Raw genomic sequence first — 25,125 nt, 5'->3', positions numbered from 1 at the left:
ATTACTCATTTTCCAGGACAGACAGCGGAGGTCCAGCACTTGAGTACCCCCCCAGCTGCTCAACCTACCAGTAAGAACACAGTTAGTATTGCCTGCTTATCTTTCTCGCTCATCTAAACGCAACAGCTACTTGTCAATACAGCTGTCTGAAGACCACTTCTGTGGCACAGCAGCAGCAGCGACGATTGTACATGTGAGGACAGTAGGAGACACTTCTACAACCACTTCTTCAAGCACAGTCAACGACAAAAAGTAACTCGGCAAATAAACCAGACGTACTTCCCCGTCATCTGCGTCACATTCTCACTGGATGCAAAACCCAGAACGAAGCCTGATACAGTTAAGATTAACTTTCATTGTTCTTTATCAATAAACGTATTAGGAACATATAATGCTTACTGTTCATTCTTCAGGAGATAATACTGGCAAGAGTAAAATAAGGGTAGGATTTTATCCAGCACATGGACTACTGTTCTCAGATATCTAGACTGGACGAGTACACCCAAAAGAGGGATCCCTTCAGCACAGAACTTCTCAATGCTGTCAAAAAAAAAAAAAAACAAAACCAAAATAAATAGGGAAAAACACATTGACTATCAGTAGAAAGGGAGACAGGGTGCTGATTTTTTTTTTTTGTGAACAGAGATGTAGAGACGTTCATATCTTTACACTTAACCTTTGAAATCCTGAACAGAGTTTTTTCTTCAGCTGTAGGAATCATTCAATTGCTGACAGATTTGGTAAGTATTTCTTGCCCTTCTGGGGGGTTTGTGTCCCGTCTTCCAAAAATCACTGGAGATGGGGGTCTTCACCCATCAAGTTTCAATCAATTTAAAGCTCAGGGTTCTTGCCTAACCTAGCCAACTAGCCTCCCTCTCCAGGCAAAAGAAGAACCTACAGAGGGAGTTTCATATTACCTAGCTTTGACATCTCCTCAGGTTGGATGATGCTCTGGACATCTTTCTTCACTACCTACAGATGGAGCTCAGAGGGTTTCCTTACAGTAGGTACGTAGATGGCTGCAGTCAGCTGAGATGAATCCTACTCTTACTGTCCAGAAACTCGTTAGCGGCAACTTATTTGGTACATTGCTCTGCATCAAGTTTTGCTAACTGAGAAGGGTTGCACATTAGGAAAAGATGTAAAACGTTAATCCTATGTCTACTCAGAAGTCATGAAAACATTGTATTAAGTCACTAGCATACAGTACAGCGCTTTGTTTCTTCTGCTCATTTACATAACTGGCCTTGAACTTTTGCATGTGATAAATATCAGTGTTATTGATTAGATAGGACATGGATATCAAATGGTTCTTTGCAAGGACAAACAGAGTGTTTGGGGGGAAAACAAAAGCCCCACTCAGAAGTAGAGAGGTTCCCTGGTTTTCATTCCATGCTCGAAGTCATGTAAAAACTTCCACTCTCAAACCAGAATACCTTCCTATCAGTCTCAAATTACTGTAGTGCTTTGAAGAAGCACGTACGTATCTATGGCATAATCTTAGCATCAAGCAATGGCTGGGGAAAGGAAAAGAAAGCCAAGACAATTCCTCTGTAAAGAGTAAAGCAACATTATATGCAGAAAACAGGTTAGTCAATTTTGAATATGAGTAAGAGATCATTAAAGAGATGACAGATTCAGGGAAAACAGACCTGAGAGAGGCTGATTAATTACCTACAAACCAGCTGAAAGCACAGGAAAAGACTGTGTTGGAACACAGTCAGGGCTAGGAGGTTCAGTATCAATGTTATGAAGCTCTCTGTTTATCATTACCAGCATGAGTGCTTTTTTTCTCCTCGCTATTTTCTGAATGCGCTGTTGCAGCCCTGCTAAAAAAAAAATTACCTGTAGAACAACCCTTTCAGTAGATGTGGTTAAAAGTTATTCCAGTCCATAGCAATCATGCTAATCCCTCAGTTTCAATATTATTTCTAATTACTATTTTGACTCTAACATGCAGAAGGCAAAAATATAGTAATAGGAAAATAAAGGAAACGGCACATTGTTTGGAACTACAGTCCCTGAAAGACCACTCAATCCCTTGCATCAGAAGTCCTTTATTCTTTAAACAAGCATAAAGATGTTAATAGCCCTCAGGTCATCATTAGGTAGGTTGCTCAGTCACTGGGGCCATCCATCCAAGGCAAACACGAAAAAGCACACTCACCTGTGACCTAGCGTGGTCATTGCCAGTGCCAGATAACAGCCGATAGGGATGCCTGCTTTAACAGCCTTCAGGAGGGGGTGAAGCGCGACCGACTCCGTCATGTCGAGCACACTGTTAGACACAGGGACTGCAGGCCAGCCATGCTGCATGCCACGGTCATTTCTGTGAAGCTTTAACCTCAAAATCAAACCCCATGCCCACTGATTAAAGGACGTCTCTGGTGTTTCTCCGTAACGAACAATGCTGGCTAAGTAGGAGACCTGGAACAAAGCAGCAGGAACAGGAATGAGAGGAAGCACGGCCATACTCCAGCACGTATGGCACTAGTCTAGGACTTGGGTCAGCTTGGATGAGTTTCCTCTTCTATCACAATACCGTGACACTAGATCAGAGCAACAGTAGTTATTTTTCAGACATACCACGTGGCACCATCAATTAAGTTTATCTGAAATCCCTGTTTCTGTGGCCTTGATTTCTACCTCCCTTCTCCCTGCACCCATCCCTTTCGGTAAAGGCTATCAACCTATACTGTTCGGCTGAAGTTTTCCAAACTAGATACCTGTCTCAGATTAAATTTTATTTTTTACTACTTAAAAAAAAAAACAAAACACCACACCCCACCCCACACACAACCTTCAGTAATGTTAAAACAGCTAGTGAAAAGAAAACAAAAAATATATATACAAAAATAACATCTGTCAACAAAAAGCCTAAAACCTGGCAGCCTCTCCTTAGAAAGAAGTCTGTAATGTGGACAGGCAGAGTCTCTGTGTCATGTACATGTGTCCATTACCATGAAGACCCTGTCTAGATCAACAGAATTATAAATCTTCGGGAAAAAATATTGTATGCGCTCTGACAGACCAGTGTAAACTGCAGAGCCGGGAGTCAACGCAGATATTTCATCCCCTCTGAGCTCATGCAAGTCAGGACAGATTCACCAATACAAGTGGCAACCAAGGCTGAAACAGGCTTAAAAAGAGAACTCATCTAGCTGGCACAAGACAACAAACCATGATTAAGTAGTGCGGAGAAGCAAGTCAGAAGAGAGCCGAGACAGTAAGGAACATTCAAAGTGTGGGAAGAAGAGACTGGGGAAAAAAGCACAGGGGAGGAGGGGAGGAGAAAGCACTGTACAAGTAATACTGAGAAGACAAAGCACAACACAATGCTAAAAAGCTCTGAATAAATAAATAGAAGCATCTTGGATTGAATATCCAAAAAAGGGATTTTTAACCTTGATCTTTCTATCCTTCCATTCCCCTTCTGTAACTTGGAGCCATACCTTCCTCAGCCACCAGCGTGCTGTAAAATCAATGTAATAAATGTTTGTAGGGTGTTCAGGTAACACAGCACTGATCGCTACCGAAAAGCTCCTAAAATCTTGAGGTTTTAAATAAGGTAAGATTATGAGCTGGAGACACAGGAAGGATTTCTCTTATGTTCACCAGTAACAGTTAGGTAGCCTTTCATTAAGCAAATACTGTCCAACTCCGCATGAGTAAAGGATGCTTTGCATGAACAGTTTGCAACTATCCAAATACAGCCTGGATAATAATGCAAACCTAAAAGGGGGAAAAATTTAAAATTTCTATTTCTCATATAGATGTTCAACAGAAGTCTAACAGTGTCTTCAAATAGGTCTGTGGGTACAAAAACACTGAGAGTTGCTATATTATGATGTTCTAGTAGTATCAAGATAGCATAGCTTTTAAAAAGAAAAGAAGAGAAGAAGGTCTTGGCCTGCAGTTTTTCCTATCTATCACTATCAATAAGCTATTCCCTGTAATTCTGAAGAAGGAATACCTGTTTTATGCTTTCAGAAAGCAGCCCAGCATATGGTTTCTGGGAGAGATATTTCTGATACGCTTCCAGGACCATCAATGCAACTTCAGAATGGACAGCTGGATCCAGATGAAGAGCATCCTGCTAGAAACAGAATCGTATCACAAAACTTCGCCTCATTTAAAAGGTCTCTACAACTGTATCATCCAGTTGCACTACCGAGAAATAAATCTTAATTTGAACAGCCAGGAAGAGATTAAGTATTGTAGTATGTAGGCAAAATCTTGGCCAATAAGAAAAATTTCAGCCCAATATTGAAGAATAATGAGCTCACACTGGGCAATACAAAGCTCAACAGCTAGATTATTTCCAGAAAAAAGTGACCATAATCACTTCTCATGTGCATTTGGTGAATTTATAGCAATTAATCCAAAGATCCATAGATGGCACAGTACAGACACTGGAAATCTTGCCTTTAAGAACAAAACAAAACCAAAAAACCATATCATGTTTTTTGTATCAAAACATAGTACTGCCTCTTATCAATCGCCACATTAAAGAACTACTTTTCCCCATATCAAAGGGGACAGACATGACACTTATTACACAGCGAAGACCTCACAGTTAATTTTCCCTACCATTCCTTTGTTTTCACATGTCACCAAAAAACAGGGAGAAAAAGTAAGGCAATCTTCATGTACAAGTATCAGCACAGCCAAGAGAAGAGTTCAGTACGATCAAACGCACAGATTACAATGCTAAAATGGATCGCTGAACACAGGCAACAGGATTTTCCCCCCAGCCCAATTTCTGTTTCTCTCTGAAAAAAAAACATTCACCCTCGATTGGATTCTGAGCTGATGGAGCTCCTGGAGTAACCCATTCTGCGGAATATTTTCCAATCATTTAAATAATGCTAGTTTTAATCATTAGTCTTCTTGCATTGTGAAAAACATATTTGGATCCCAGCCTGCAAACTACAGTCACACCAGTCTCATACACACTTCTTGGAGGATTCCCGTTTCTGCAGCCACAGATATCTTAATCAAGTGACTCACAAAAATTGTCCTGTCAGCTGTTTCCTCTTGTTTAGAGAGAGGAAACTCCTGCTTAAATATCTCTCTCAATCTCAGCTGCAGCACTAGAAGAAAGCAACACAAGCAAATCCTTAGGCAGAATGCTGCAAAATTACAGGGAAGTTCCCACCCTACGCCATCAAGTGTACAGCCATCATATAAAAGCACGTAATTAACTGTTTTCAAATTCAGTTATAGTCCCAGGTTGAGTAATATTTTTGCTCTGAAAAATTGACCAGGTTCAGGCCTCCTGTTTTTAATACATACATGCTCACCGAATCCCCAGTTTAGCCCTTCCAAGATAATGCAGGCTAGTTTATTCTCCACCGTCGTTAGACTGTAATTTAATAACCAGTCACGAATCAGTGCTATCTCAGATGAAGAAGGCTTCCACAGGTACAACGGCAGTTCTTTAAACAGATAGAGAGAAACCTTTGAGGGCAGAAAAGAAAAAGGCTAAATCAGTACTCAGTGTGGAAGAATAATCAGCATTATGCCCTTCTATCTTAAAGAGTGATATGATCAAAAAAACATGGACAGGACTTTAAGACGATCCATTCATACCGAGCCGTATCTTATAACACAGTCTGGTATGGCCTCTAGTTTTAACTGGGTGGCCGCTTTAAGTGATGTACGTTAGCACTTACCATCCCAACCTTCTCGATGGTCTCCCTAACACGATCCAGCAGTACAGAAATAATCTGTGTATGGATGCTGGCAATTGCTCCCAAAAGTTCTCGACCAACTTTTGAAAATGTCTCTCTTGTGGAAAGACTAACATAAGACACCTGAGAAGATGAGCAGAGAGAAGTTACTGGTTATGGCTGACCTTCACTGACACCGCAATGAAATATCTTTTGGAAAACACAGAACCAAATTGCTCTTGGCGATCCTGGACAACGAGGTTGATAAATGCCAATATTAAAACTGAAGCTGATGGCTCTAGAAGATAATGAAATTATTACGTCACAGTGCCAAAAACAAAGTCCAAAACTAATCATAGAAACAACGCCACGCACATTAAAAAAAAAAAACAAAAAACTACACACCACAACAAAAAAACCACCAGACAAGGAATTTCAGAGCTACAAGTTAGAACTGTGCAAGAAAATAAAGCAAAACAAAGATATTTTTGTTCATTTGTTCCATTCTGGCTTGGTCTACAAAAAAGCTGTTCTTCCTCCCAGAAAAACATGCACTTCAGGATATTTTAATTCAGTACTAGATTATAAACCTCAGAAGTAGCGCTTTCTTAGTTCCATGGTAGAGCAAACTACAGAAGCCATGAATGTTTCACACCTTCCACTGTTAGAAAGGAAAAGAGCACATTCATCCTTCTCCAGTAATATTACTCGCCTCATATATCTCCAGAACAATGATTTTGATAAAATCCTCATCAACATCAGCCCGTTTGGTTTGTGCCATCTGAGCAAATGTGGTGAGCAGACAAATTTCTTCTGAGCAGTTCATCGATTTGAGATACTTTTCAAAATTTTCAAGGTGCTCTGGGTCTAGAAAAAAGTCACATGAAAGAAACATGATAAAAGAAGTGTTATAGGACATGCATTGTCAATATTTATACATTCATTGACAATCCAATCCCAGAGAAGGAATCAGTGACAAAGCAATTATCACTGGGTTAGTAGCCTCTCTTCAGAAGCGGCTGATATCAGCTGCTTTAAAATAAGGTGCAAGAAATACCATAATATGCAGTGAGTCCGTATGATTCAGTAAATACGCTAGTAATTCACAATGAAAGCTAAAACTGCTTCAAGAACAGCTGGAATTCAATTTTAACTATGCAATGTCGATCATCCACAGGAAGAATCCCTTCAATCTTTTTGCTTCTTAAAAATGTTATCATGGTTTTGGCTTCCATTATATACTGGAGCAATTAATGCCACAGATTAAGTCCAAATTATATGAAAGGATTCTAGTTTTAATCAGCACACAGTCAAGAGAAGATTAAAACTAAGCCCATCCAAGCACAGCAGAGAGGTTTTGATCAAGTTGAGAGACTCTGCCCATTCCACATACCATGATCTCAAGCAGCAGTTAAACTGCTGGGAGATCATTCTATGCCGATTACAAATAAAAATAAAGCATCTAGCCCTGGGCCTAGATTATGTCCAAGAGTTACAAGGAAAGGTCAGTTTCAGCTTCCCAAATTCAATACAAGAAAATTACTGAATGCACTTGTTTGGAAAATAACTCTGAAAACAGAGAACTGAAGTTGCACAGGACAGGAAGGCTAAGAGATGTTTTCACTTGAATTCAAGGCAGATTTCCTCTTTAAACCCAAGAGTGACTTGTTGCCAAATGCAAATAAACATTTCGTTCCTCGGGGTGGGGGGCAACAGGAAGGGAAATGTACAAAGAAACCTGAACAGGACTTTAAAATAATTTTTATTTCTTCCAAATAACTTTAAATAGAGGCTGTGCAGCAAAGCAAGCGTTGAAAGCTGCATTTGAGCTGTAAAATGGTTTGGAGAGTGGTCTGCTTCCTCTGAAACATAACATGCCAATAAACACTGTTTACAGTGATCTTATCATAGCAGTTTAATATACTGAAAAAGCACTCATTGTGGTACTCAACTACTTAATCTGCACAGGCATGTGCTCAGCATGCTTGCCATTAAACGTTTCCACTTAGGTTACATTCTATTTTAAAGGTTTTCAAGAATTTTACCACTGTACTTCAACCTGAAAAGGTCAGGCTTGTACCGCCAAAACATCTCATGAACAGCGTGCTAGAGGATTGTGCAATTTAAGTAGAGTTTTTCCATACAGTAAGATAAACTACGCTCCTGATAGACCAGGTGTAGTTGTTGCTTGGGGTTTTTAAGGTAATGCAGAAGGACAAAAAAAGACTATGCCATTACTATATATAAAACCATAGCAGAATGACCCCACAACGTGGGGAAGGGGTAGGACATGCAAGTAACAAATGACTATGATAGCGCTGTAAATAGTTGTAAGATAAAATGCTGGACTAATCAAGCGTGCGTCAAACATACAAGGCCACAGCTAACGAGCACATCATGAGAGACAGATAAGTACTAGCAGAAACTGGACAAGGACAACCAAAACTGTGGCAAATGGCAGTGATGAGCCAATTTGTGACCATATAAGGAGAAGGGCCCAAAGGTTCAAGAAAAGTTCACCTCCTGCGAAGACCACGAGAGACCTCCAGAGACCACCTGGAGGCTTGCTACCACGTGTAGATTTACCACTCTTAACACTTCTCAAACTTAATTTGGGAAGGGAAATCAATAAAAGAGGTTCTCTCCCAAGAGAATGTTAATGCCATGGTCTTCTAGGGTATGAATTACAGGAAATTAAGTCAGCATTATATTGGTAAGTGTCAGTCAAAATAAGCTATTTCAGAAGATTAGATGGATTTCACTGAAAGAACTGTTGATATTCCCTGTCTAGACACTCGTGAAAAATAGTATTGTGCTGACATAACCCATCGAGGAGAATGAAGAGAATAAAAATATCCTGCATCAGCATACCAGGGACTTTAAAACATGAAAGTTAGCTAGAAGCAAAACAAAGCCTGAACAAAACAAAAAAACAAAACAAAACAAAAAAATCAGTGTTTGTTACTGTCAGAGCTGCAACCCACCACATCATATTACATTCTCTTTGTTTGAGATGCAGTAAAAATTTCTTGCAAAAATAAAAATAAGGAAGTCCTACTGAAACAGTGTAACGCTTACTGTTTGGCTGGCAAGCGCTAATCGGATCAGTACTTCATAAAGTGTACAGAGCTACAGTCTTGATAACCCTCTCCCACTCTGCGCAAATTGCCTTAAATGTTAGCTGGGCTTGCCCGGAGTCAAGACACTCAGTAACCTCTCAAGATCGACGTTTTCTTCTGCTTCTCCATCAAAAGACTTGGTTGATGTGGTAACAGCTATCTGGGCTACCAGCTAGCTGAAAAGTAAAACTGACAGAGTGAGATTTGCTCTCCCTGAAGACAGCAAAGAGGCTGGGAAGTAGGGAGTTACTGCTTTGTTTACCTGTCTCCCTGTCAACCAAGCCCTGAAATATTTTCCATGAAGGTGGCAGCAAAGGGAAAGTAGCATTCCAACCAGCTTCTAAATAACTCTGCCATAGCTGAAGCCACCACAATCACTGTGGAGATCAACACAGGACAGAAGTCAAGGGGAAAGAGAAAGAAAAGGTGTCATACAGGACAAGAAAAGCATCAAAGGAAGGCTTGAGATAAGGGAAACACCTGTAGTTGTGGAAATAAGCAGATCTCCCACAATGTAAGTTACTGAAGCCAAAACTAGCAAGTCTAAGCGAAAGCAGGGGTGGAAGGAGGCCTGGGGTATTCATACAAATATCAACAGCTCAACAGTTGACAACAGTCAACAGCTCACAAAAAAACCTAAGTGATACAAAATTCTTTATTTCAGGATTTACACCTCACTCTCCAAATACTATCGAAGGTCAAGATGGGACCTGATACGAGAATACACAAGATGTACCTACTGCATGGCACTCCTGCAGCTCTCTGAAGCAGCCAGTAGCAGTCGCTGTCAGAGAGAAAACTAAAAGGACAGTAGATCCGACAATTCCTGTTAAAAATGAGAGTTTGGGCAAACAAGTACTGGAAGACCATGAACTGTCCAAGACACTTCTAAGGCTTCTGGACCAGTCACGCTGCTGAGGGTGTATTTAACAATGGAAATTAAACCCGTAGCTCATGCAGCAGTAGCTGAATCTATGAAAATTGGTTCTGAGTGAAGGAATTCTACCTTTGAGTCTTTGTTTGCAGTCAGCAGGTTGCAGAGCAGAGCAGAGCTTTTCCAGGTGCTCACTCTCTGCGCAGTGCATGACAAAGAAGAGCCTCCAAAGCATGTTGCTGGATAAGGTTCCGTAAGGCATCTCGGACATGAACAACCAGACTCCCAACCTGTTGGATTTGAAGAGGCAGATAGGAACAGTTTCACCCTGATAAATCCCAACATTTGAAAAGGAGACATATGCCCACATCTCTGCCACATAACAGAATTAGGAATGTGAGGATGTGTCTTAGCATCTCAAATTCCGAGTTAACCTCATTCTGAACTGAACAGGTCCCCAGAGCTTCTGCCAGATGTTAGAACTCAAGTCGTAACTCCTCCCCATCTTAATACTACCAATATGCTGAAAAATCCTGCATATTGCAGCCTTGTTTAAACCATTAAGTATTTAAAGCTACTGTAATTCCCAGTTTCAAATATCTAACTCCAAGATGAAGCCAGTATCAATCACATTGGACAGCCTACCTTTTTGCCTTCAGAACATGTAGAACAGCTCTAAAAAACAGCTCATCAAACTCCAGTTGCAATTTTTCCACAGAATAGGGATGCGCTACTGATCCATATTGTTTATTGCTGCTAACATATTGGGCCCAGTGGTCACTCACATGACAAAGCGTCATCCTACACAGCAGAACAAACAAGTTGAAGAAGGATCATTAAGTATGTCATCACCATATAAAAACACAGACAAGTGAAACTAGATCAGAGTCTAGTCACAAGAGACTTTGTCCTCTGGCTCCCAGAGATTTCCACATAAAGAGCATTTCCCTCCCCTCTTCAGACAGGGTTAGTCTGAAATTCCTGTGTTATCCTTCCTTGGCTTTGCAACCAAACAATGCATAATATTCTGTTATACCAAATTAGTTTGTGTATGAGCTTTGGAGCCTTAAGGTAGTCCTACATTATGAAGTGGCTGTACATGCAAAGAGCTCATACAGGAATAATTATACTGAGAAAGTTACTGCTCTAATAACACAAAGAAAACCATGAATTTTGTTTCTGATTTAACTGTATCCCCCTTGAAAACACACTCATAGAAGCCATATAAAGTGACTGGTAGAGACTTGAAAATGAAGAGCAACTTTCAGGTTCCAATTACATTTGCTTACTGCAACAATATGAGGATTTTCAAGGAGGAAATTAAAAACCCTAAAACAACTCTGTATTACAATGGAAAGCAAGCAGTAACACTAGTTATAAATAGGGTGGTTCAAGAAACTGTTTGTTGGGTATCAGTGACCTTCCAAGACAAGCCTAAGCACATCTCTGATGGAAGTCAGCCTGGCGTTCCACAGCTCACCCAGCTCCTCTGTACCCACAGCATTTAAATTCCGCAATTCCCCACTTCACAGGCGGCTTGAGAGTCAAAGACCCTGGGATTTCAGATTCCCAGACTGGCTAACCCTAAGCTGACCAACTCTTGGAGCAAAACGTACCCAAGAACTGTTTGGGGTTTTTGTTTTGTTTTGGTTGGTGCAGTTTGGTTTTTTTGTTTGTTTGGTGGTGGTTTGTTGTTTTTTTGTTTTTTTTTTAGCAGCTCTGAACTTTAAACCAGACCATATCAAAAAGATTTAATCATATCACAGAGAAGATACTCTCTTACTTGATCAGCTGACCAATTCGCTTCACAAACTGTCGGTACCGTGCTCTGTTAAATGTTTCTAACCCCGCAGACAGAAGTTCCACTAAGGAGTTTGCAAAAGCAAAAACCTTCATCATGTCCTGGGGAGTTGTTTTCTCAGGAAAATAAGCACCTAAGACCGAGACAGAAAAATAAGTCTCAAAAAAATGTGTGAATTCTGGATTATTAAGTAACTTAACAAGCACTCAAAGCAACAATTCACCATATAGCTGGCAAACAGTTCATTGTTTGCCAGCTATATAGTGAACTGAAATTTATGTTTTGTTTATGAAATGAACAATAAATACCTGTTAAGTATGAAGGTACAAATAAACTATGCAGGTTATAAGACCTCTAGCAAGCAATTATCTTCATGTATTTGTCCAGAGATTTAGCAAAATAAAGAATGAATAAATAACTGGAGAAAAATCACAGTAACATGACAGCTAAGAGGCAAAGGGGAAAAATTAGTCCTGAAAGCACATCTGTGAGTATAACGAGCAGATCAAAACTCAGGCAAGGACTAACGTTTTGCATGCTAGTATTGCTGTAAGTCATCCCGTACACATGGCATACACTCCCATCTCATCTGTTTAGTCTGTGAGCTGTTGCATAGGTCCATTATTACTTCACTCACAGACTCTCATAATGCAGTAGTATTCTTGGCAGTTTTAGTCATTAATACCATCAGCGTAAGCAAAACAAAGCATAACTCTTTAGCAACTGATTTACCTCCAGACTTAAACCCAAGGAACTGCTGAAAGAGTTCATGAAATGGAAACTGTGACAACAGGGAAATCAAGTCATCTTCCAAAAGCAGAATCCAGCTTGTTTCAGGATCCTCATCCTATAGACAAATACAGTCGCTTTTAGTAGCTTTACAATAAAATGCATGGTAGAAGGGCTTCACTGTGGTACTAATTACAGTTCGCTTGTAAGAGGAAAACAAAGAAAGTACAAATTAACTCTCCTTCACACACACACACACACAACCTTCTAAATTCCTCTTCTGTCTGCGTTTATACATAAAAGCCCTCATCAGCTAGGAAGCAGAAGTAGAGGTAACACTATGCTAGTCCAGCCAGCTTCTGAAGGGAAGCACCTACTCAAACATATGTCTACTTCCATGCTCCTTTTGCATGCAATAGCTCAAACGTTTAAATTCTATCTGTTAATACTCATTCCTGGAAGCTCCACTATCTACAGTTATATCACAGAGATAAAAGGAGAGTAAAATAGATATGATGCTTTTTAACTGAATGTCAATCAATACAACAATCTGGAGCAAAAGCACAAAGGGAAAAAAACAAAAAAAAGAGAAGTCATTTGCTGTACCTCTTCTCCTCCTTCATCTACCAGGGTCCAGTTTCCAGATTCTTTCCCAGATGAAGAGGAACTTTTCCTTTCACTTGGTTTCATATGGCACATGAAGTCCACCCGATTTCTGATTTAAAGTGAAAAATCAAGTTTACAAAAAATTAGAAAATTAAAAATTCTGAATTAAGTCATTTTTTAGTTAAGAGAAGATACTGAAAAAAACAGATACAAGAACAAGAAATTAACAAGTATGTCACAAAGCTGCCTGGCGGAAAAAGAGTCTGGGGGTGTTGGTCGACAGCCGGCTGAACATGAGCCGGCAGTGTGCCCAGGCGGCCAAGGAGGCCAATGGCATCCTGGCCTATATCAGAAATAGGGTGGCCAGCAGGAGGAGGGAAGAGATCGTGCCCCTGTACTCGGCACTGGTGAGGCCCCACCTCAAATACTGTGTTCAGTTTTGGGCCCCTCACTACAAGAAGGACGTTGAGGTGCTGGAGCGTGTCCAGAGAAGGGCAACGAAGCCGGTGAAGGGTCTGGAGAACAAGTCTTCTGAGGAGCGGCTGAGGGAACTGGGGTTGTGTAGCCTGGAGAAAAGGAGGCTGAGGGGAGACCTCATCGCTCTCTACAACTCCCTGAAAGGAGGTTGTAGCGAGGTGGGGGTCGGTCTCTTCTCCCAAGTAACAAGTGATAGGACGAGAGGAAATGGCCTCAAGTTGCGCCAGGGGAGGTTTAGATTGGATGCTAGGAAAGATTTCTTCACTGAAAGGGTTGTCAAGCATTGGAACAGGCTGCCCAGGGAAGTGGTTGAGTCACCATCCCTGGAGGTATGTAAAAAACATGTAGATGTGGTGCTTAGGGACATGGTTTAGTGGTGGACTTGGCAGTGCCAGGTTAACGGTTGGACTTGATGACCTTAAAGGTCTTTTCCAACCTAGATGATTCTATGATTCTAAATTAAAATCATAACATCCAACTTCCTTCTAACTTGAAAAGTACCGGCAGAACTCTGCACACAGTACCACAAACCTCCGGCATAGTATTACCCTCCTGACCTCCTTGAACTTATACTCTGATAATATGAACCTATTACAAATGAAATGTAAGTTTTAAGATACTGATTTCACAAACCAAATTCAAAACTCAAACTTGTTCCTGACGTGCAGCAGCTGTAACAGACAAGCCTCAGCTCTTTTACCAGTAATTACAGCCATTATGGAGGCTCTGCGTTCTTGTATCAACAGTTGAGAGCGTCACTCCCAATACCTTAAGTTAGCCCTTGTTCAAAACACAAGCATCAAAATGCACTGGCAATATGCATGCCCTCAGGATACACGTTTCCCCAGGCAGCTCTGGACAGGAAAAGTGAAGGCAAAACCCTTTAAAATAATAGCCTCCAATATATAGGACTCCTACTTAACTCAGGGTCAAAGACTATCAAGATCACAATGACAACCCTAAATACCAGCAGTTTGATTCTTTGACATTAAAATTTGGGTGGGGGGAAGGCAAGTTATATATTTTATCTGAAGTACATAACAGTTTTCACTCATAATTGATTTCACTAACTAGCTTCTCCAAGCACCACGATAAGATAAAAGCACCACTTCTAGATTAAAAAAAAAAAGGATGAAAAATACATTAAGAAGCCCAACCGTATACACTAACTTAGCAAACCCTTTACTCAAGGGCTTCTGTTGCAGAGACAGTATAACGAACAGGCCATCGTGCAAGGCAAGAACTTTATTTCAGAAGTCACAGTAAGAAAACACGCGGGTATGTCAGTCTTCACATGCTATTTGACAGCTGAACGCAAGCTGCATCATACTGTCCACAGTAGGAGAATGTATTGCCAAGGCTGTATTTAAAGATGCATGAGTGAAAAGAGTTTGAATTAAACTGTGAATCACTTATTTGTGCCTGCTTTTATGACCTTGCCTGCAATGAACTTTCAGGGTTTTACAAGTAGATCTTGTGTCGTATTTTCTACTCTTAAATTATCAGAACATATTTATAAAATCACATTCATACTTACTTGACAGGAGACATAAGCAAGGCAAGAGACTGCATGAAATGAAAGACACCTGATGGATTATCCAAGACTTTGATCTGAAATTAAATGCAAAAAACAAACAAACAAACAACAATCTAAGTGAACCTAAATAAAGTTACAGTCCAAGTGAAACACAGGGCAAATTAGTTTTATCAAAGAAATTCAAATTGAGTTTCACATTTTTCACTAGCTTTTTGTTCAGACTAAAAAGTATCCATAAAAGACAGTTCCCACACCCCGGAGAAAGAATTGCTGTGGCAAAATATTGGGAGTTTTCCAAAAGAAGTACTTATAGAAATTAATTTAAAGGAGGAAAAAAAAAGAAAAAAAAAATCAAAAGCTCCCCAAAAAGACAACTTCTCTCTCCATTTCATGTGTACATCTGGGCACCAGGGGGAACTGGGACGTTGAGCGCAGGAGAAGTTAGGACGCTACCTCCAATCATCCCTTTATTTCATTGCTTGCCTTCCCCCTGTTAGTGTAATTGCAATCCTTTTCCCACTGCTAGATTTCCAACATCTTCCTCTCTTGGAGGAGTAAAAGTGTTCTTTGCAAGAACATCCTAGTACCTTTGGGTATCTGCACTCCCTCTGTTCTATACGAAGTGAACCCTTGCCTTTGAAATTACCTAACTTTCCAGGGAAACCAGTCCCATTTCAACAAGCAGGATATAAAAATCTGTTCCTCCTCATTCCTTATACATTACAGAGCTGCCTCCAATCTCACTCGTCTCATACACAGTTGCTGCTTCAAGTCTAAATATTCTTTCCTTTTCTTGGAGAGCACTCTCAAAACCTGCTGCTGCACGAGGCCTTCTGAGGTGCACCGCAAGTCCTTGACTCCCTTTCATGGAGTCTCTCTAGCCAAGAATGAGACGTGTGTTTCCCTGTTAACCTGCTCGTGGTTGGACTAACACGGGTGAATACATCCCTTGACAAACCCCTCACTGTTACCATGATTCCACACACCTGGAAACACACAGCGGCCATGAGGGATTGACTAGGCACAAGACGCTCTCCTCTCCTACCCACTGCACTCCCACTCCAACTTTCTGACAAATAAAGAATTAAACAATCACACCTGAATGAATGGAACAGCCCAGTCGCTGATCCCAGCTGGACACCGAAGGATGTGGTTGAAGAGGAAGAGATGGTCACCTGGGCAGCCAATTCTTTGCAACACTGACACCTAAGGGGAAGTATATTGGAATCTTTTAAACAATTTCAAGTTCCTTTACAGTCTTGCTAACTAGAGTAATACTTTTTTTTTTTTCCATTTCTCTTCCCATGCTTTCTAACAAACCTCAATTTTCAGAGCAAGTTACAGGAGTGTCCTGGTTTCGGCTGGGATAGAGTTAGTTTCCTTCCTAGTAGCTGGCACAGTGCTGTGTTTTGGATTTAGCATGAGAACAATGTGATAACACACTGATGTTTTAGTTGTTGCTGAGCAGTGCTTACACTAAGTCAAGGACTTTTCAGCTTCCTGTGCTCTGCCAGCAAGGAGGTGCACAAGAAGCTGGGAGGGGGCACAGCCGGGACAGCTGACCCAAACTGGCCAGAGGGACATTCCATACCATGGGACGTCATGCTCAGTACAGAAACTGGGGGGAGTTGGCCCGGGGGGCAGTGACCACTGATCGGGAACTGGCTGAGCATCGGTCGGTGGGTGGTGAGCAATTGCATTGTGCATCACTTATTTCGCATATTCTTTTATCATTATTGTTATTATTAGTTTCCCTTCCTTTTCTGTCCTATTAAACTGTCTTTATCTCAACCCACGGATTTTACTCTTTTTTTTTTTCCTTCCCGATTCTCTCCCCATCTCACTGGGGGGGAGTGAGCGAATGGCTGTGTGGTGTTCAGCCGCCTGCTGGGTTAAACCACAAGGAGAACAATATGTAAAAGGCTGCTGGCTTGGCTCATAAGCCACAAACCGTTTTCTTTGGTGTAGAAAAATCACTTACTTTACAATTGCATTAAAAACTAATTTATTTAGAAATCAGCAAGAATAGAAGTTTCTCAAAAATGACAAGTCTGAATAGTTTTACTTTCAAAATAAGTAAAAGCATAATGAATATTGAGTATTAAATCCACTTTGAGCAGTGCTGGCTGCTCAGGTGCCAGTCCTCATTAATGGTGCTGACCTCCACTGACTTCCTCAGACAAGGGAATTCATTCTAGAGATTCACTAACAGATTCTGTTCCTCACATAGAACAAATCCCAAAAAAATCAGTGCATGTGGGATAGTGAGAGAAACACTTTCAGAAATTACTCCCAAATTCATCCCATTTGTTGGATCGAACAGCTATATCCATGCTTTACTCTCTCACCAGTCTCTGCAGCCACATGAGAAGGTCACTCTGAAACTGAGGATCTTCGATAACTCTGCGAGTGAAACTGAAAAGGACGCTGATACACTCCTTCAAGTGGCCCAAGTCCGAAGAAAGATTTTCTGACTGCTTTGAAACTGTAAATTAAAAACAGAATTAAGGAGCTTTGACGAGCAGGTCTCAGAGTAGTAGCATAAGTAGTGGTTTTGGGGCTATACAGAAAATTTGCTCTCTGTATCTATAGATATCAAGATATTTCAACACAGTTGCTTGCTAAATCTGACAGAGAAGAACACTTATTTAGAGAACTTTATAATTAAGCGCTGGACGCTAATTACAAGAAGAATTTACTACGGTTACTCTCATAAAAAGTTTATGTTGAGGGAAGGCCTTTTAAGAACGACCATTTACTATGCACATCAACTGTCTGGGGGTTGGGGGGCAAAGGGAGAAAGACTAGGAAGAATGAATGTCCAGGGTGGGAGGGGGAGGAATACTTTAGCTAAAAGGTTTTATATATATATATATATGTATAAAAAAAATATAAGTAATATACTTAGGATGAAAACCAAAAAGATTTCCAAGTATTAGAGCTGCGAGATTTCAAGAGGAAGTAAAGCAGGAAAAACATCCAGCTGGTTTTAGAATTGTGCATTATCAATTTGGAAAATGGACTGTATTATACGTTGCCTTTGACAACAAAAGATTGGAGTCCGGGTGTCCCATCCCACCCGGTGTTCCTCTACAGTAATCAGTGGCAGTATGCAGCTTCGACAGAAGAAGATATTCCTGCATTCAGCTTCCACTCTCCAGGTAACTTAAGAGAACTGGAGTTTTTCCTGTGAGAAAAAAGTTTCACTGATCCCTACATAAGATCAGCAAGTTTTAGTATCAGAGGAGAAACACTCCAGTGTACAAATTCCACCACAAGACTCCAAAACTGCAGGTGAACAAGGTGCTGGGCACCCTAAACAGCATGGGGAACGGTCTAGAGCAGCAACACACCTTGTTCTTGCTGCTGAAGAGCCACTGATCTCAGCAGGGACGAGCTGCTGAGCAACCTGTAGACATATGACTCCACTTGCAACCGGGACAACACCGAAGTGTACGAGTGCAGCGCCAGTGTCTGATGCACGTGCTCTGCTTTGGCTTCAAACAGCTTTTTCAGTTCCCCCAACACATTTTCATTCAGCTCCACTGTCTGGTAGCGATGGTGGCCTGTCACTTTGCACTGATCTGCACAGACACCCTGAAAAGAAAGCAATTATTTTATTTAAGTGGCTTTGTCATTTTGTTGTGTCAAGTGTGCTTACAGAAATTAGCCTTGACACAACCCTCCCCTCAACAGATTTCAAAGCTTTCATAAAAGGGGCCACCTCACATGTGGAAAAGACAAACATGTCAGAACATCCTACATACTTTTTAGAGCTGCTGATTACTGAAGATGCATATCCCTGACTTCTGAAAAAAATGACTCTCTAAACCCTCAATAACTCAGATTTAGAAACAGATATGAAGGGACTCGTCTATATCACTGACAAGATGTGAACAAAACCAGGTGTCTCTACTCCCAGTGAGCGCACTTGCTTCTCAGTTTATAGATTTCCATAAATATTTGGATCTGTTATTTTAAAGCTAAAATATCTACTGAAACAAGATAAATATTTGTCTAAGCTCCCAGAACTGAATATTTATAGCAATTCCCCATTATACATTTAAAATTTTCAGAAATGAACTGGACTAACTTTTTCCCAAACTGGAATTAAAAGCTGAGACTAGTCTTCCTCTGCCCTATCTCTAATTCTTCAGCACAAGAAAACCACAATACATAACATTGCTATTATTCTTTTATGCAACCAGGAAACATGCTTCAGAATCAGCACTTTGGAAGCTTAGCTTTAAAGTATCCCTGTGTTTCCTAAGTTAGTAGAATAAGAATTTTAAATATTTAAAGACAACAATTATTCTGGACATACAGTAAAAAACATAGTGAATCGGGATGGAATAAAGCAAGCAGCAAGCTTAGCCAACTGTATGACGACCAGTGCGGATGTAAGAGTGAAGCCAAAATTGCTTTCAGCGTAGAAAGTGATCAACACAAAACTGAGAGTTCAGTGAGGTTCAGCGATACAGGTCGTTATTCCCTAGTGAAAAGGGAAAGATTCAAATCTGTTCAGTGGATGTCTCTCAACTCTGAAGAACTGCACAGGAGAGGCACTGCACTCACAGAAACAACAGTAAAAGCCACCACATATATAGGTACTTGGCAGCTTCAACAATTTTGATGATGTGTTGGCTATAAACAGCATCAGAGCGCCAGAACAATTTCATTCACTCCCACTGCAACGTCCAGCTCCAAAAACAAAGTTACACAGAATGAGTTTGGGGGAAAATTTTTCTGATGCATGCAAAGAGCTCCCCAGACTCCTCTGGTTTGCAGACAGAAATGCTACAGGGTACCGTGACCACCCTGGAAGTAGCTAAAACCACAGCACCACTTAATGGAGTGACAGTTACTGAAAGTGGACGGACTTCACACTCCCTATGCTTTGAGCAACAGGGTCACCCACGAGCATAACTCAAGCTCCTCTGCAGCTGCCGCCTCTGACAGCAGGACAGTCGGGAATGACATCAATGAAAACTGTCACTATAGGCAGCAGGCCACATGGGACGTCACCGCTACGGTCATTCTGAAGTCCTACTCCCCTGCATATCCCCTGCCTCTACCTGAAGTACTGCGGCACAAACTTCACCCAACAGTTCTGCCCTACAGGCAGAACTGGCTGCACACAGGCTCATTCTGACTGACTACAAACATGAGTCTGACTCCAGAAGAGTTCACTAACGGAGATCCCGCTACCCTACACTCGTCAGAGTTTAAAAATCAAACAACAAACTGCCTTAAGTCTCAACAGGATGATACTCTGAAGTACTGGGGATCAGTGGAGAGACAGAAAAGCAAAGGCAATCATCTCTCTTAGAATAAAACAGCTTAAATACAGTAAACTTGACAGCAAGTAAAATTAACGTCTGGAATCACGTCCAAATAGTTTGGGTTCAAAGGTAGCTTCAGCAACAGCACCTGCACGGTTTTCTGTTCTTCTTTAAAAGTCCATAATCTCCCCTTAATATTTTGGCAGTCTGTCGTCATAGCCTGCAGCTCTGCCTCAGCCAGCAACAGCTGCTTCCTGCAGCGCATGTAGTTCAGGAGCAGTTCATAAAATTCGTGCCTGTCCTGATGAGCAACGCTTTCAAATTCCTCTGCATAGGAGTCGACGTTCTCCAACCATGAACACGGCTCAAAAATTTTCAGCTGTTCTCTGGTAAATGGCACCAGTTCTGGTTCGGTTGGGAGCTCTGGATACAGCCTTTCATTGTGCAACAGCGGTTTAACTGCTATTACGGTTGGTCTCTCATAGGACAATTCAGCCGACAAGTCTGGATAAACTGGTTTCAATCCCGAATGCTGAATACGTGTTTTGGATTTCTCAGAGAGCTGCGAGAGACTAAGAGGAAGCTTCTCTGAAGAACGGACAAGAGGATTTTTAACATCTTGTACGTTTTCAGTTCCTTTGCCCTGTGCAAAGCCCACTGCTGTCTGAGAGCCAGCAGCACCAGAATGAAAGGTACTACTCAATACATCGGAGTTTCCTGATCCGCTAGCAACCGCCTCCACAGGGCTGTCAGGTTTGACCAACTGGCTTTTTCCACTCTTCCCAACATCCCCCCCACATTCCTCGTGGGAAGGATCAGCTTTGAACTCTTCTGCATCTGTGGAGGGCTCTAGAGTCACTGCCGAAGACCCTTCATTTGCTGAAGATAAATTGTCGCACACATCGTTTATAGTTTTTCCATCCTCTACTTCATCACTGAGACAAATTTCTGTAAATTCTCCAGGATGTACCACTTGCACTTTACTGGCTGCAGAAGACACTTCTGCCACGGGAGGGAGGAAGACATCATCAGACTCTTGTATCTGGGACTCCTCACTACTTTTCTTCTTTTTTTCCTAGGAAAAAAAAAATTAAGAGTGTCACTACCAATAGAATCTCTCCCCCTCACATCCCAAATCCCACCATCACCAAAACTAGTATTTGTCAACACCACAACTCCAAAAGCCCCTCTTAACACATTAATTTTCATAATATTAAAGGTAAAAACAAATGTACCAAACAGTTACTTGTTCTTTAGCTGCTGTCTTTGAAGACTGTCTATCAGTGTCTATTTTCTTGGTCAGTTCTTGAACAATGCTTCAACATTTCTACGTAAAGAGCTATAAATATCACAGAATGCTTCATTAACATACAAAATAATCAAAATAACAGGACCCTGACCTCTAAAAAGAGTCACTAGGTTTCACCATACTAACAAAAAAAAAAAAGTTACTTTGTGATTCGTCTTAGGTTTTACAGAAATATTTTAATGAATGGAAAATTATTTTCAAAGAGTACTTTCAGAACAAAGAAAATCTGGAATACACCCCCCAATTACATTCTAAAACCATCACAACGTCTGTACAATTACTGAAATACCTATTTTCAAAGAGGTATTGCACACTAGAGATGTAGAAAAACTTGTAAACCGATTGCCCACTTTTAAATTAAGATCTGTTTGGGGGTAAATAATTCCCGTAAACCTAGTCTAAGGTGTAGATTAGCCTCCTTCCCAAAGCACAGCATGGGAAATAATGTTGTGCAGGAAATCAACAAAGACTTTGTCAATTTGTAAATTGTTTGCCAATTTATAAAACAAAAAATTGGCAGAATGTCTTGCCAATTTGTAAATTGTTTGCATGTACCTACCGGTTTATTAGAAGCAAAACTGAGAAGAGTTAGGTTACAGCACTCCAGTTTTGATGACCCAGATAATATAACAAAGAACACAGCTGAAATTAAGAAAAGCTCTCAATACTTCTCCATGACTGGGGAAAAGATGATAGCTTTGGAAACTTGCTGACAGTATTACACACGCTTTCACTAAGCATCTGCTGTGATTTTGCCTTATGAAAGGGCACGCATGAAAACAGCTCAAATCAAGGCCCTAGCTAACCTCGATCTCAAGCCTGCTTTTACATCAAGCATATGCTCACAGCTCCTTTACAAAACGGCAATACACTGGCTTTGCTTTCAGACTGTGTTTTCCGGTATATTAAAAGCTGGAAACACTTCTGATCACAAAACACTTCTGACACACTCCAAGGCTAGCTAAAGTTACAGGTGAGAGGTTAAAAATAGATCAGCACAGTTCTTTAAACTAGGACTTGTAGTTATAATAAACATCTCCTGACAATTAACTCAAAGTCAGTAATTTCCACAGGATACTATATCACTAGATCATATTTTCAACAGCGTTCTGATCCACATACTTTAGAAACACACGCCGGTCCTTTCCCCTCTACAATCTCAAAGTTCCCTCTTGCAGTCCTCCTACAGAAGAAACTCCCTTCATCTTCGAGTACCATCCTGTATTTCTCCCAAATGCTACTGTTAGATAAAATAGTTTCTTTTAAAATTTACGAAGTGCCTTCCAGTTCTCGCTTTCCAAGGCAAAAAATGCCATAATCATTAACAGGGATTTCATCTGAGAAAGGACGAGAGAAATCAGGTCCTGAATTAACATGAAAGCAAAACCTGCTGTTCTCTCTTCGGAGGGTTTAGCCTTCAAGTCAAAGACGACACTTGCTCGTTAGCCTTGTCCCGTGCCTAACCATTCTCCTCTCCCAGCATGTCAGCAAACGACACCTCAAGCTCTAAGGACACCTACTGTTTTTCAGGAAACATCTCTGGAGTAAGTGAGTGCTACCCACCAAGACGCACACAGGCTCGTCTTCACCAGTTCCAGGTTCACTGGTTTTGACACCTCACTGTGTTTGAACCAGTCTGGCTTTACTGGTGCTGGACAAGCTTAACGTTGGGGCTACTATTTTCAGAAAGCCCTGGGCTCCATTCCACTACTTGGCAGCTCCGCAGCTGAGCCAGCCTTTCTCCCAGCTTTTCAAAGGATTATGGCTTTTTCTGAGGTATGGGAACGGCAAAGTCCTTAATGTGGCTGGGCCCCAAACTGCATCCTCAAACACCCCTGCCTATTAACAGAGCTGAGCATAATAATAGCAACAAGAATATCAGGAATGGGTCATGTGTAACACTGAAGGATTCTGCATTCTCACACGTGACATCGCCAGCGCATTGTTTCACAGTGAATTACACCTGGAAGGGACGGCCAAAGACAGCGGCCACTGGAGTCACCGTACACATGTCGTTAATGAACTACCAGCGTCATCTGTGACTCACTGCCTTCCTGCAGGGAACTGATTCTCTTAAGCAGCAGTCTTTAGAGTTAACTGCCTTGCTCATGCTATGGGGCTGAATCAAAACAAAACCAGTGACACACTTACTCTTCTGGGATTGCTCTTCCCTCCAGTCTTTACTTGCCTTGAGTTCAGGAATCACAGCCGCAGTTGGTACTTGGATCTAACCCTTGTTTTACAAAACAGCGGTCAATTAATCCATTAATTTATCTTCAGAGGGCTGTGACAGCCATGACTTCAATGCCTGTGCTCTATGTGGTGCACTTTACCACATGCAGTGGTTAAGCAACTAAAGGAAACATTTCCATTTTGACTCAACTCTGAGGCGAGATACTTCAGTTCAGATCATTTCCACAAACTAGTGAAATTCTGCGTAGCACAGCCGCAAGGAAAGCAAAGCCTTCCGAAAGCTGTCCGTATTAACATCACGAACAAGGAACACGCTCACAGCAGGATTAAAACCTAGGAAGAGTGATACTTAACAACTGTAGCACCAACTAATGAAGAACAAACACTGTCCTCTGCTATACACGGCCTCATGTTTTCAGCATTTCAAAGCCAAACCTATACGTATGAGATGTAGTTACACTGTCATCCTACACTGTACTAAAACACTGCTAAATGCCGGTAAGTTCTATCACTCTACGGCTTCACCACAGAGGCAACTCCAGCCGCCTCGCCGTGCAGAGCTATTTGAGAAGGCCGCCCGCCGTAAGAATAAAAAGCTTGTTTACACTCTTTTACAGCACAAGGCCTATCACAGCCTTCACCCGCCTGCCCACTACTCTAGGTCTTCTCACATCGCTTCAGAAAAGCGATGCAAGATAGTTCCTTTTAAAATTTATGAAATGCCTTTCAGTTCTCACTTTCCAAGGCAAAAAAAAAATGCCATAATCATTAACAGGGATTTCATCTGAGAAAGGATGAGAGAAATCAGGTCCTGAATTTCTGAAACACCCCCACCACCTCAGTGCTTTCAGCAGCAGAGGACGAACAAACACGGATACGAACTCCGCCCAGAGCAGGCAACCTTTCCGCTGCTTTAAAAAAACAAACAAACCAAAAAAAAAAAGGAGTGACCCCAAATACGAGCCAAACCCCTTGACCAAAGTCCCTCGGTGCGTGACAACACCCCCCCCCCTCGCCCCGACCTACCCGTTGCACTAATCCCACCTCACTGCTGCAACCGCCGCCCGGGGCCGCCGCAAACGGGAGGCGGCGGTGACAGACCCGCCGCTGGGCCGAGGCCCCCCGCCCCGGGACGGCGGCGCCACACCGTGAGGCACTCCCCGCCGCTCCCCGGCCCCGGCCCCGGCCCCGGCCCCCTCCTACCTTGGGTCTGCTCTTGGCGCGGGCCTTGCGGGGGGCCCTCACGGCCTCGGCCATGGCCCCCGCCCGCTGCGGCCCTGCCCAGGCGGCTCGGGGCAGCGGCGGCGGCGGCGGCGGGCCCGCCCCCCGGGCGCTCTCGTCCAATCAGCAGCGCGGCAGGTACGGGAGGGACGGAGGGACATACCGAGTCGCGGTGCGTCGCCTCCGTAGGGCCTTAGGAGGAGGCCAGGCTCTCCTATGAGGATCTGTGGGGAGGCCAGGCTCCTCCATAGGGGCCCGGGAGGAGGCCAGGCTCCCCTGTAAGGACGTGTGGGGAGGCCAGGCTC

The 25,125-nt window shown here is 42.0% G+C and overlaps 1 protein-coding gene across 6 annotated transcripts in view; it reads right to left on the bottom strand.

The window, feature by feature from the left end:
• The window catches only part of LOC143172377 (ectopic P granules protein 5 homolog), a 60,209-nt gene extending 35,330 nt beyond the window's left edge, over positions 1-24,879 (bottom strand). For 4 of the 6 annotated variants that reach the window (XR_012997341.1, XR_012997342.1, XM_076361752.1 and 1 more), the window contains exons 1-17: positions 24,803-24,879; positions 20,246-21,172; positions 18,169-18,412; positions 17,164-17,300; positions 15,914-16,021; positions 14,816-14,889; positions 12,802-12,910; positions 12,199-12,313; positions 11,449-11,599; positions 10,311-10,466; positions 9,798-9,955; positions 6,385-6,539; positions 5,676-5,816; positions 5,296-5,460; positions 3,974-4,096; positions 2,168-2,427; positions 400-540 (exon numbers count right to left, since the gene is read on the bottom strand). Coding sequence is in view for 4 of the 6 variants with exons in the window: in XM_076361752.1 (XP_076217867.1) it covers positions 400-540; positions 2,168-2,427; positions 3,974-4,096; positions 5,296-5,460; positions 5,676-5,816; positions 6,385-6,539; positions 9,798-9,955; positions 10,311-10,466; positions 11,449-11,599; positions 12,199-12,313; positions 12,802-12,910; positions 14,816-14,889; positions 15,914-16,021; positions 17,164-17,300; positions 18,169-18,412; positions 20,246-21,172; positions 24,803-24,856 (3,218 nt within the window). In the remaining 2 variants the exon portion in view is untranslated. The remainder of the gene's footprint in view (positions 1-399; positions 541-2,167; positions 2,428-3,973; positions 4,097-5,295; positions 5,461-5,675; positions 5,817-6,384; positions 6,540-9,797; positions 9,956-10,310; positions 10,467-11,448; positions 11,600-12,198; positions 12,314-12,801; positions 12,911-14,815; positions 14,890-15,913; positions 16,022-17,163; positions 17,301-18,168; positions 18,413-20,245; positions 21,173-24,802) is intronic. The other 2 variants (XM_076361754.1, XM_076361755.1) reach the window with 2 other exon arrangements.
• Between the last annotated feature and the right edge of the window lie 246 nt (positions 24,880-25,125).

Source organism: Aptenodytes patagonicus, chromosome Z (genome assembly GCF_965638725.1).
Source record: "Aptenodytes patagonicus chromosome Z, bAptPat1.pri.cur, whole genome shotgun sequence".
NCBI lineage: Eukaryota > Metazoa > Chordata > Aves > Sphenisciformes > Spheniscidae > Aptenodytes > Aptenodytes patagonicus.
This window is presented reverse-complemented; position numbering and strand designations above follow the sequence as displayed.